Here is a 14,099-nt window from a genome sequence, read left to right on the forward strand (position 1 = left end):
TAAATAAATAAACTAACAAAAAACCTCAAGGCTTTTTTTTGGATCAATACATTGTTTCACTTGTAGAACAACAATGCAGTGACGAAGTGGAATGACACTTACCGGCCATGTTTTGGCCATGCTATAAGATAGAAAACAGTACCAGAACATCCACAGAAAGAGGGAGTGTCCTTTCTGGGCCATTTGGCCCTAAGTGGAACTCAGGGAATTTTCAACTTGGGGTGTTTTTTTTGTTGTTTTTTTTAGATATTTTTTAGGTTCAGCTGTTAACTCTGATTAGAAATGATTTTAATCTGTCCAGTACTGAGTCAGAACTGCAACAATTTCATGGGCTAAACAGTTAGAAAATTTAATGGCACTGTAAATTAAACCATGAAAATGAACTTCTTGTTTGCTACCAAAACTGATCCCTTTATCGACAGGTGACTAGGTTACTTGTAATGACTTAAACATTCCTTATTTGTGTTTTATGAGTGCAATGATAATGTTGAAAGAGGCTGGCACCTCATCCAACCTTTAGCTCATGTAAATATTCTTTCCATTAATGGAAAAACATTATTTGTTTTAAATGACACCTAAATAGATTTGAGTCATTTACTATTTTACTGAAAATCAGGTTCATCTTCTGAGAGCAGGAACTGGAGAGCAGCAGGATACGGCTGTTCACTGCCCCACAGAGGCCTTGTTGACATGCTGCTGAATTCAGTGGGAATCACTGAGGAGTTCAGTGGTGTGTGCATGAAGCATGTCTGCTTTAGTCAACGCCACCCCCGAAAAAAATGCAATTAAAGAAGAAGTAAGTCCTTTTGGACCCCGAGGCTCACCTTCGGTTCCTGTGCCATGAAGCAGACGAGAGCCCGTGACACCACCTGGATGGGACGCCAGTCCATCACAAGCTATCCACTAGCCAAGGGCGATACCCATTTTACAGCTGGGTGGACTGAGATAATGCGGTTAAGTGACAGGTTGCACTAGCGAGATTTGAACCCAGCTCTACATACAGTAGTGTTCAGAATAATAGTAGTGCTATGTGACTAAAAAGATTAATCCAGGTTTTGAGTATATTTCTTATTGTTACATGGGAAACAAGGTACCAGTAGATTCAATAGATTCTCACAAATCCAACAAGACCAATACTTTACTACAATATTTTACTAATAGCCCAATTTCATAGCTTTAAGAGTGTGCATATCATGAATGCTTGGTCTTGTTGGATTTGTGAGAATCTACTGAATCTACTGGTACCTTGTTTCCCATGTAACAATAAGAAATATACTCAAAACCCGGATTAATCTTTTTAGTCACATAGCACTACTATTATTCTGAACACTACTGTATGGGCAGGCCAGCTCCTTATCCACTGACCTACATGCTCTTCAACAGCTGCTAAACATGTCCCTGTGAGCACTGCAGTTACAGGATTTAGCTTCCTCGTGTAATGGAAACATTATTAAGAAAAGCTAATGGAAGTGTGATCATGTGAAATATACGGAACAAATATGCACGGTAAATAGTACCAAAATTCGTGGTGCATGACGTCACTCATACATAGAGGCATCTAATGAGTGTTACATGGCAAGGATCTATTTAGGTGTCATAGAGAAAAGGAGTCTCAGGTAAGATGTTAAAAGTATATTTTTTAAAACAAGTTTGTTTACATTTACTGAGGTAATCATGTACATGCATGCAACCAAGGGGATTGTCTCTATGCTACCAAACACCTCTGCTGACATTTTGGATGAATCAGAGACAACAAAAAGTGAGTTACTTTGAGGGTTTTAGTTTGTCCCGTACCATTACAGCTTAGAGGTATTTGCCCCATGATGGTGTTAGCATTCTAGCTCCATACTGGACTATTTAAAGTCATTTATGTCATGAGTGAAAAATTTAACACAAAAACATCTAAAGCCCCGGTCACATGGCACTAACGAAGCACAACAAAGACCAAATGAAAGAAGAAATCTGGACTTTAGTTGACTTTTGGAGGCATCGTTTAACCTTCATCCAGCTTTGTTCCTGCAGCTGGTGCTTCATCAGAATTTTTAAACTGTTGAAAAATTTGAATGAATAAAGACGACAACCTCCGTTCATCCGTATGTTGTTTTGCTTTCTTTCTTGATGGCTTCCCATCCTTTGCTTAGTTTTCGTAATGTTAGTGTTTTGTTTGACTTTCATCCAACTTCTTTCAACCTCCCAAGTCCGACGTATTGAATGAAGGTTGATATTATCTGAACAAATCAATAAGTAAAGCTTCAACGAGCTGAACAAAACATCCTCGTATCATAAATGAATCATTCATGTTTGGGACAAAAAAGCCAACGTTTTCATACAGAAACAAGAACGTTTTATCAATTACTTTAACCATTTATGCACGTTCAAACTGTTTGTGGCTGGCCTGCGTGTGCAGACATGTTGTTGATGTGGAGACAAACATCATCTCTCACCTGTTCTTAAGACAAACAGAATCCTGCACCTGCAAGTACTGCGGACATGAGGACAAGGCTGGCTGTGTTCGGTTTTATACCCGCTTTCGGTCACGTCATCGTGAATGTTTCATTTTGATTTTGTTTAAAGTGTCAAGGTTGATGTTCACTTATTTTTTCTTTCATTAGTTTCAGTTTTGTTTTTTCCTTTTTTTCCCACTCTTGATTCACAGGCTTTTCGGTGATGGGAAAGCTGCAGGATCTTTCGTCCACCTTTTCTTGACAATTTGTGACTTTTTATCCTTTGTCTATCTATCGCCGTGTGATCGGGCCCTAAAGATAGGGTTTCAAAATCCTGGAGAGTCACTTTAAGTCTGATTGCTTAGAGAAGGGGGCAGGGGTTTTTATTTATTTGACCAAAAAATATGACTTAGATTTTAGCTCATTACATCAGAATGCCAACAATAGCAGCTATGCATAGAAGTGACCAATAAGGAACAGCTGCCTGCAACCGGAAGTAGCGTTTATGTGTGTATGCATGTGTCTAAACTAAGGCTGAGGTATATTTATGTAAAACAGGTCTCACAGAATTTATGTTCTCCCCATGTTTGCAAGAGTTTCATCCAGGTGCTCTGGCTTCCTCCCACTTTCAAAGACATGGAGGTGAGATGAACTGGTGACTGACAGTAGGTGTGAGTGGAGTGACTGTTTGTGTACGTATCAGCCGTTCGACAGGCCTCTCTCCCAATGACCACTGGGATAGGCTCCAGCTACCTGTGACCCTTAACTGGATAGATGGACAACATGCTGGACTACAGAGATACAGATTTAATATGAGGACTGATCAGAGGTTTCTATACAAGTTTCACTACTTCTCCCTGTTGTGAAAAAAGTTATTTTTTATTTTTCTTTTTGAAATCTACCAGCAGGAAGACTCAGAGTTTATACTTATTTTCTGATAAAGCGCAGTCTGATTTCACAACCATGGGAACAGCATGTCACGCCGTAATATATGGTGATACAAAAATGCAACAAAGCTGACCAATAGATCATTACACGAATTAAATGTGACCAGTAATACATAGAAAGTGATAATACAGTACACAACAAACCATAAAGTGGAGGACCCACAGCACCATAGGCAATTTTATTCTGTCTAAAACTTTTCCAAAATAATGTAAACACACTACTGGTAAATACTGTATGTAAAATGTTCTGACCACTTTTTCTACCGTAATTTCTTTAGGTGTCTCCTGCAATTTATAACAAAATCAGCTTGTATTTTATCAGTTTTTTCTTAAACAAATCATGTTATCATGCCAAATAATAAAACCTGCAATGAAATGATGTGTTTTGAATTCTTGTTTTTCTTATTTTAAAGTGAAGACATTTTAAGTTTGAAATTTTTATTGTCCCGTTGACTAAGTCATTTGAAAATTTCTGTTGTGTGTCTGTGTGTGTGTGTGTGTGTGTGGGGGGGGGGGGGGGGTCGTCGAGACACTTCCACACCAAAAACAGAAATATTGTGAGTGTATGGAACAGCGACTTCTGTACCATATATTGAACCGTATCATTGAACTTTCTCCATGGGCTGTAAAAATAATATAGAAACTACTTGATAAAGAAGATGTGTATTTGCAGCTTCCAAGAATTATAGTGTTAATACAAATATATTCCATAAAGTTGAACAAATATTGTTGCTGTGTTGCAGAAGAAAAGCGCAATTTTCTGATGATGTGCAACTGCCGGTGTGAAGTGGAAGAAACACGATGATGCAACCAGAAGCTGATGAGCTGCTCTGATCAAACCAAAATCCTCAGCTCGGCTCACATTTTCAGGGAAAGATGCCAATGAAATGTGTGATGTAAATAAAAATGAGGGGACATCGCTGTAAAGCGACATAAGCTCTCATCTGTTCCTGTGGCGTGCTGCTCGCTGTGCTTGAGATTACTTTCAGCTACCGCCCTGCTTTGAAGAAATCTGGGGAACGCATCACATCCTTTAATTGTTTGTGATACAATTATTCATTTTCTTACAACAACAATAGGAGTGAGTCACATCTGAGTTAAAAAAAAAAAATCCAGTGATAAACAAAATATTAAGGATCTACAACATGAAAAATAACCACTTGAAACACAAAACACTGTTTATCTACATCTGTGATAAGCTTTAAAAAGATTTTAGAGAGTTGACTTGTGCTTTGCGTCTGTTAATCAACATTTCCCTTTAAGATTGGTGCCAAAACATCAGGGCCATTCTGGGTGACTTGGAAATACATTAATTATTCCAAAAATAAAATGGCTATCAATTAGGAGTACACATTTTTATTGGCAAAAAGGAGTCTTATTCTGGAGCGTTGAGCTGTATAAAAATATAATTTGCAATAACATCAGTCACCACTTAATATGCGTTCAATCTCATCTAGTCTCTTCAAGGCAGCTGCCCTTTTTTTCTCGATGTCGTTAATCTCTTCAGTGGACTTACCCTGAGTCTGTTTGTCAGGCTGGCTACCGTCCAGTGCCTCTGATTGGTCCACGCTGCTTTCAGCAGAGGATTTCCGCACATTCTTCTCATGAACAGCCTTCTTTCCAGTAGCAGCACCCCTCCCTTCCTCCACAACCCCAGTAACTTCCACCCCCACCTCCCTTGCTCCTTCCTGATTTTCCTCCTTAGGTGGCTTGGCAGCTCCCTCAGCCGCACTAAGTGGTTGCCCTGCTGCGCTCATGGCAGCCATTTTATTCCGGACAATACTTAAATGACGACGCACGTACTCCTCATTTGGTGCCAAAGCCAGGGTCTCTTCCAGGCAGCGTTCGGCACGCAGCAGGTCGCGTTCTTCAAAATAGACTACACATAAATTGTGCTTGCCTTGCACATTGGTGGGGTCCATGCGCAAAATGCGCTCAAAGCAGGCTTTGGCACCATGCGTGTCCTTCTTGTGGTTCATGAGGATGTCACCTTTCAGGATTAAACCCTTGATATGTTCTGGGTGGTGATGAAGCAACTCATCCAACACGGGCAGGGCATCCATCTCACGTTTGGACTGAGAGTAGAGCAATGCCAAATTAAACAGGGCGCTACGGAAACCTGTCTGCAAACCAATGGCTTGACGCATCCAGCGCTCAGCCGCTGCATTTTCATTAGCATCCATGGCCAGCATTCCGAGGTTGAAATAGCCATTGGCATCTTCTGGCTCCTCCTCGATATAGATCAGGAAACGGCGATTGGCCTCAGACCAAAACTTGGGTTCACCTGTGAAAGGGACCAGACACAAAGCCAAAAACTGAGCCATGCATGTGTAAATCATTCCACTCTGTGTGAAAGGATAATAATAAAAATTGTGTTAGTGAGCACTTCTCCTTTGCAGAGATAATCCATCCCACCTCACAGGTGTGGCATATCAAGATGCTGATTAGACAGCATGATAATCGCACAGGTGTGCCTTAGGCTGGCCACAATGAAAGGCCACTTCATGTTCAGTTTTATCACACAGCACAATGCCACAGATCATGTTCAGTTTTATCACACAGCACAATGCCACAGATGTCACAAGTTTTGACGGAGCATGCAACTGGCATGCTATCTGCAAGAATGTCCACCAGAGCTATTGCCTGTGAACCGAATGTCTAGTTCTTTACCAAAAGCTGTCTCCAAAGGTGTTCAGAGAATATGACACTACTGCCAAAATATAGGTCTTTATATATGACATAGGTCATATATATGATATAGGTCTTTTGTGTATACAGAAAATGTTTTAGATATTTTAGTTAGCTCATGAAAAATGGGAGCAAAAACAAAAGTGTTGCATTTATATTTTTGTTCAGTGTATAAGTGTAATAAAAAAGAGTTACATTACTTTTTCTTGGCAGTGTAAGTGAAACCATGGGTACATAAACAGGGTACATAGATTTATAACTGCTGCCAATCAAAGCATTGGGTAACCATTTAGAATGGTAAATGGCCTGCATTTATATAGTGCTTTTACATCTGCATCAGAAGCTCAAAGCGCTTTATTTACAATTATGCCTCGCATTCACCCATTCACACTCATCAGGGTGGTGCCATGCAAGGCGTTCACTACACAATGGGACTTGGAGATTAAGGACCTTGCCCAAGGGCCTTAGCAATTTTCCAATCTGGCTGGGTTTTGAAACGAGGATCTCTTGTCTGAAGCCCAATGCTTAACCACTAAACCATCACCTCCCCTGAATCCTTTACAGTGTCCTTTAGAATGACCACAGTGTGTTAATTTTAGTCCATAAACCTGACTGGTCTGGGGCATTCCACTCCACAGCTACAAGTTGAACTCAACAGTCAGCACAACCTCACTCCCATGTTATTGGTGTGACAGACAGTACATTTCTGTCTAGCCCTTAAAACAAACTCCTTAAGACCACGTTGTTGTTATAACAGATACGAATTCAAGATTATAGAATATAGTTCAAGTTCAATAGTTCAATAAAACTGAAAAAAGTTTTTTCCAACAGTGACACTGTATTTCCTCTTTAGTGTTAGGATTATGGGCTATAAAATTAATGCACAAACTAAGAATGTTCAAGATTTCTTTTTAAATTGCAAGATCAAACACGTCACTGTGACCCAAACCTGGATAAGTGCCAGAAAATGAATTAATTAATGAATGAGAACAAACAAATCATTTTGTGATAGCTTGCAAAAGTATAAATTCTTGCAATTGCAAGATCATAAATCCCTTGAGGGACTGTCCCATCCCTATCCCAGCAGTTATGGCACGAGGCAGGACACACCCTGGAGAGGACACCAGCCTGTCGCAGGGCCACATATACTGTAGATAAATAAATACAGTCACACCCACACGCACAGTTAAGGACAATTTTTACCCAAGGCCAACATATGGCCATCAGGTGTTGCGAAGATCTGGCGTCCATCCATCTGTCAGTCCATCTGTTTGTCTGTGTTCATCTATATTCCTTGATTTGCATCACTTCCACCTTTGTCAAAAGGCTCATGTACAGGCACACGCAAAGCCTCTTGCAGATGCTGTTAAAATGTAAATATTGTTTTTGATTGATTGACTAGTAGAGGGGCTTCACTGAACATGTACGAACTGTATGTAAGACAACAGGATCTTAATTAATTAAACAACTGCAAATTATGAAGAACACAAGGCTCATACGGCCGAGGGTATTTTAGCATTGCATTATATTTCAAGTTTCCAATCCACCTAACCTGCATGTCTTTGGATGTATGAGGAAGCCGGAGCACCTGGAGGGAACCCACCAAAATACAGGAAGAACATGCAAACGCTACACAGAAAGGCCACAGGTGGGAATCGATCCCATGACCTTCTTGCTGTGCAGTAACAATGCTAACCACTAATCCACCGTGCTGCCCTACTTAAGATTCTTCAATATTCAAGTACAGTAATAGACACACTTTGACAAATTATCATACGTTTGACTTAGAAATTAAAAAGACTATAGCAAGTCATGTTTTTACAGTAATGTTTAGTGTTTGAATAGAGAAATAAAGTCATAAAGTCTGCATAAATCTTTGAATTGCAATAATAAATAATAATAAAATTATGTCAGCACAAGTTAGTTATTCTGAGATATTGCACCAATAATAAAGATAACCATTAACAATAACATAATGAGTAATGAAAATAAGGAACTTTTGTCTGTGGTCCTGAATGAAAACAAGGTGTCCAGTGTTTTATAGAATATTTTAAAATACTTTGCTGTATTAAAGACCATGAAAAATACAACAAAATAGAAAAGGAGCTAAACTGTTCTGAGTTTATAACTATGAGGATGTCCACATTGTCTGGTAAAAATAATAATTTTATTTATAACCTATTCTAGATTAATACATAATTTAATTGTGACCACATCTATAGGTCAAGTATTTAAGTGGGAGTCCTGAAAACCCGAGATACAGAGAGAACTCACACTCAGATCTTTCTGAATAACCCTAGAAATTCATACACAGTAAATTTTGCTGAGTAAAATTTACTCTGCAGGGATAACATTTGATCCCAGTCTAAACAGAGTAAAAAACACTAATGTAGAGTGAAATCAGCTCTACTGGTGTCGCCAACTGAATGGTCCCCCCGCTCCGCCCTGCCTCCACTACGCATGCATCATTTCGGAGCTCAGCCGCTCTCTTCACCCAAAACGATTAAATGGATTAAAGTGATATTAACCATCAGATGACAAGGTAAAACCTCTTAAATTATTCTAAAGTCGGTTTTAAGCAGAAACAAGGCTGTTTTGAGCAGGAATGAGGTGATATTCCATGACGCTTTGAAATGACGGACGGTCAGTGAACACAAGCGCTTGCAGTCGTGTAGCTGTGGCGCGGTGATCCCTTCCTCTGCCATTTCTGTTGAAACAATGCTAAATTTATGCAGAAATGATTGTTGTACAAAAGCTTCAGAAATCTGTCGCTGCGACAGATGACTGGAGTGCAGTTTTAAGCAGAACCACGGCTGATGACGCATGCACAGTGAAGGCAGGGCAGACCGAATTTTAGGGCGGCGCCGTCTAGTCAATGCAAATGGTTTTACGCCAATAAGAGTTGATTTTACACTATGCTGAGTTGATTAAGCCCTGTGGTAGAGCATACTTTACTCTATTTTAGACTGGGACCAAATGTTATCCCAGCAGAGTAAATTTTACTCAGCAAAATTTCCTGTGTAGAAGATTGGACTGTCTGACTCCTCTTTCAATACTACTCACTGCACTCTGCTACCACCAGAAATACAGATTGGGTCCAATCCAGGTTGCCCTTGTAGTTTTACAAACAAGACTGTCACTTACAGCCCAGTAGCCCAGCATATACTTTGATATATCAGGATCCATCAGTAACTCAACCTCTTTCCTGTTTTCCTCCACCTGTATAGATTCACTTTGAAATCAGACAGAAATGGCATTCCTCATCCCAGCATCTTTAACAAATCCAGGCTGCTCTATTCCAATATCAGGTGTTATCCTGTTCCTTCTTCTTGGAAGTAAAACTCTCAGGATGATCTTTGAAACATGGCTCATTAGGCTAATCATTCAACGGTGTTCACAGTCCACAGCACCAGGTTCCTTTGGAAGCATGACGTGAATGCACATTTTCTAGAAATTTTCCATCGCCATCGATCTTATTGATGACTTCTGTTAGTTTTTCAACTCTGGCGTCTTCAAAAGCATCAATCGCCTCTTTAACTATTCTATCTGGCCCTGCTGCTTTGTTCGTTTAGAATACTGGGACCTTCTCCTGAATCTGGGAACCTTGGCAATGCTTCTCTCTCACATCATCAAACAACTCTCCAATGTATCAAGTCCATCTGTTCAAGATTCCCCCCATTTCAACAAGCATTGTTCCAGCTTTCCACTTTCTACCAAATAGCTAATTAATCCTCATCAAATTTGTGGTCATCACCAAAATGACTTTCTATTGCTGCTCCTTCAGCCATTTCTCCATGGCCTCTGTATGTCAGCTTAAGTTCCCTGTCCAACTCTCCATAACTCTCATGCCGGTTTCTACACTTCTGTCCATTTCCAATCATTGATAAAATTTCTTCTGTCATACATTTCTGCATGCTTCTTTGTTCTTTATATGGCAATAAGTCTTTGGCTGATTCAAACAAGATGTCTGTCACTTTATCCCAGGGTGTCTCTTCTCCTTTGCCAATAAGTCTATCTTACTTGGAGTATCCCAGACAAACGTAAATGGTAAAAGGACTGCATATATATAGCTCTTTTCCATCTGCATCAGACGCTCAAAGCGCTTTACAAATAATGCCTCACATTCACCCCGATGTCAGGGTGCTGCCATACAAGGCACTCACTACACACCAGGAGCAATAGGGGATTAAAGACCTTGCCCAAGGGCCCCTAGTGATTTTCCAGTCATGCTGGGATTTGAACCTAGGATCTTCTGGTCTCAAGCCCAACGCCTCAACCACTAGACCATCACCTAATGTAAATGTCACGGGACTGAGTGTGAACTCCCACCTCAGTTGCCAATGTCACAGACCAAACGGTCCCCCCCTAAAAATTGGTCCGCCAATTGGTCCGCCCTGCTTTCACTGCGCATGCATCATTTGGGACAACAGCAGCTTGTCTGAGATGGACTCTCTTCACCCAAAGCGATCAAAGGGAATAATGGTAGGGCACCTGTTTGATATCAGGTCCATTTAGGCCCCTTCAAAAATATCATGATTGAGCCGGCTAGCACACGAAAGAGGACTTGCATGCCATTCATGAAAAATCAGAGCTGCCTCTAACGCCTTGTACACCTGTCGCTACAACTATTCACGCACACCAGCGGCCGAAAGACCGCTAGAAATGACGACTCACACGACGTGTAACATTACAAACACAGAGACCAATGACAGGACAGGTATATAAATAATTACTGCAATAACTACATACAAAATTATAACAAAAATGAATGACCACATAACACAAAAACAGAGTGACACGTTGGTCTGGGCACTGAACGGACAGGTTCAAACAGCAGCAGCTGTTGAGATCTCTGGTCCTGGATGTCACCGCTGGGGAACACGTACTGTGTTTTGAAGGACATGACCTTACAACTGCACCGGGCTGCAGCGGCCCCACACAGCGCACCTTGGCAGGATGCTCCATGTGAAACAGATCATCAGATCATGTGAACACGCAGCAGGCAATCTGAATGTCACGTGTGTCTGGCCCGACACGCTTATCCTGTGAGCGGCGCGCTGCAGGACTATGACAAACCAACAGTGCCACAAATATGCCACTTTCAGTCACTTATCACCAAAAATATACTGTAACAAATGCTGTTTTGTCAGTTATTACAACATTTTTTTTGCTGTAATTAAAGACAACAAAAACTTCCTCTTCTATACATAGTCTAATTTCTAATTTAAAAATACGTTTATCTCCTTGTTGATGTTAAGCATTTTACGCTCCTGTTATAAGACAGCAATTATAGCGCAGTGGTAAAGTTTCAGTCTGTTAATCAGAGCTTTTGTCAAATGCAGGTTCAAATCTCGCAAGCGGCGTTTAAGTTTTATTTAACCGCAGGGTTCTGTATTGGGTCCCCTTTTATTTATTATTTATATCAACCCAGTGATTTTCACTAATTATACACCAATATCTAATCTGTCAGTGTCTGGTGATTGCAGTAATTATTTATATACTTGGCCGGACAGAATAAGACATAATGAGAGCGCACTGCTTCATTCATGTCATTTCATGACTGTACGTCTATGACCATGGGTCATATACAGAGGCACAGAGGGATCATACTTGTATTTTATGCTCGATAAGAGGGATTAAATATTGGACATTGCGGCGTTTTTTTTTTTGTGTGTAGTTTTTATTTTTTGTTTCTCCACAGCAGCAGCATGATGTGGTTCTACACGTTCAATCTGGTTTTTATCCACACGCTCCAGCTGCTCACACTGTGTTTATTCATGCCTGCCCCACCATGTGTCCCTCACGACGGCAGCTCGATGTTTTCAGGGTTCGCTCATTTGGGCTGTTTTGCCATGATTCGCCCTGATTCCTACTTATTTGTGCTATGTGTGAAGGGGACCTTAATAATGCACAGACATGGTACATCACAATTTGTGTATGTCATGCTCTATAGCATTCCAATTGTTACAGACCATCTTGGACATATGCCATGAGTTAGAATGCACTGTTGTTTGGTACTCACAATACAGCTTGGTTTGAACACTTCTAGCAGTAGCTAACAGTTCCAACAAATCTCTCTCAGTTGCTGTATGTCACGTCTTTGCATGTCACATTTTTGTGTATCTCGTATTGGACCAGAAATGCGGGCATACCACTGGAAGAGGATTAGTTTTAAGGAAGTAGACTAGTCAAAGTATGGTCAAAGAATCTTCAAAAATGCTTCTTTTTTTTGCCCATGGAGAGGTGCACTGAATGTTAATTCAGCTGTGTCTCCACACTGAGCACGTATTACGCTCTGAAACTTTACAGGTTAATACTCCAGACAGTACCCTTTAAATGGTATATTACATTACATATTTCAAGGTACGTCATTTTTACCGGAGGCCAACATATGGCCATTGGGTATTGCGAGGATCTGGCGTCCGTCCGTCTGCGTACAACATAAGTCCAGTTCTACTACTGCCACAGTCTTCAAATTCACACTGAACATTCTTGGGACACAGACCTTGGACAAGTTCAAAAATGGCTAACCTTGACATATTGTAAGAGGTTAAAAAGTCACATTCTGTACCTAATTTTATGGCATGATCTCACGGAGGTTAGTGTGGTGATGTCACATGCTGCTAGCTAGGTTGAACCTCTTGTTTCATTTGTGTGTAAATATAACCTCTGTCATATATAATGTAAAAGCTAGTAAGAAATAAACTGCTTGTGCAAACTTGCTGTTAGAGCAGCAAGACTGGATAACATTTTCAACCCCAATTCCAATGAAGTTGGGACATTGTGTAAAATGTAAATAAAAAGAGAATACAATGATTTGCAAATCCTCGTCAACCTATATTCAAATGAATACATCACAAAGACAAGATATCTAATTTTCAAACTGACAAACTTTATTGTTTTTGTGCAAATATTTGCTCATTTTGAAATGGATGCCTGCAACACGTTTCAAAAAAGCTGGGACAGTGGTATGTTTACCACTGTGTTACATCACCTTTCCTTTTAACAACACTCAATAAGCGTTTGGAAACTGAGGACACTAATTGTTGAAGCTTTGTAGGTGCAGTTCTTTCCCATTCTTGCTTGATGCACGACTTCAGTTGTTCAACAGTCCGAGGTGTCTGTTGTCGTATTTTGCGCTTCATAAAGCGCCACACATTTTCAATCGGCGACAGGTCTGGACTGTAGGCAGGCCAGTCTAGTACCCGCACTCTTTTACTACAAAGCCACGCTGTTGTAACAGGTGCAGAATGTGGCTTGGCATTGTCTTGCTGAAATAAGCAGGGACGTCCCTGAAAAAGACGTTGCTTGGATGGCAACATGTGTTGCTCCAAAACCTGGATGTACCTTTCGCTATTGATGGTGCCATCACAGATGTGTAAGTTGCCCATGCCATGGCACTAACACACCCCCATACCATCACAGATGCTGGCGTTTGAACTTTGCGCTGGTAACAATCTAGATAGTCTGTTTCCTCTTTTGTCTGGAGGACACAATGTCCATGATTTCCAAAAACAATTTGAAATGTGGACTCATCAGACCACAGCACACTTTTCCACTTTGCGTCTGTCCATTTCAAATGAGCTCGGGTCCAGAGAAGGCGGCGGTGTTTCTGGATGTTGTTGATGTATGGCTTTCGCTTTGCATGGTAGAGTTTTAACTTGCACTTGTAGATGTAGCGACGAACTGTGTTAACTGACAATGGTTTTCTGAAGTGTTCCTGAGCCCATGCAGTAAGATCCTTTACACAATGATGTCAATTTTTAATGCAGTGCCGCCTGAAGGATCGAAGGTCATGGGCATTGAATGTTGGTTTTCGGCCTTGCCACTTACGTGTAGAAAGTTCTCCAGATTCTCTGAATCGTCTGATTATATTATGGACTGTAGATGATGGAATTTTTTTCATGCAATTGTTCACAAAGTGGTGATCCTCACCCTATCTTTGCTTGTGAACGGCTGAGCCTTTTGGGGATGCTCCTTTTATACCCAATCATGACACTCACCTGTTTCCAATTAACCT

The 14,099-nt window shown here is 40.6% G+C and overlaps 1 protein-coding gene and 1 long non-coding RNA gene across 4 annotated transcripts in view; one reads left to right on the forward strand and one right to left on the reverse strand.

Annotated features, from left to right (window-relative positions):
* Nucleotides 1–3,790: 3,790 nt before the first annotated feature.
* Nucleotides 3,791–8,135, forward strand: LOC117515369. Its single transcript, XR_004562133.1, has 3 exons — nt 3,791–3,803; nt 7,927–7,933; nt 8,060–8,135. It is a non-coding gene; the product is annotated as an uncharacterized LOC117515369 (long non-coding RNA).
* tmtc3 (transmembrane O-mannosyltransferase targeting cadherins 3) overlaps nt 4,409–14,099 on the reverse strand; it is a 93,860-nt gene continuing 84,169 nt past the window's right edge. For all 3 annotated transcript variants that reach the window (XM_034175895.1, XM_034175897.1, XM_034175898.1), the window contains one exon: nt 4,409–5,675. In XM_034175895.1, the coding sequence (XP_034031786.1) occupies nt 4,813–5,675 (863 nt within the window). In that variant the 3' untranslated portion in view covers nt 4,409–4,812. The remainder of the gene's footprint in view (nt 5,676–14,099) is intronic.

Source organism: Thalassophryne amazonica, chromosome 8, assembly GCF_902500255.1.
Source record: "Thalassophryne amazonica chromosome 8, fThaAma1.1, whole genome shotgun sequence".
Lineage (NCBI taxonomy): Eukaryota > Metazoa > Chordata > Actinopteri > Batrachoidiformes > Batrachoididae > Thalassophryne > Thalassophryne amazonica.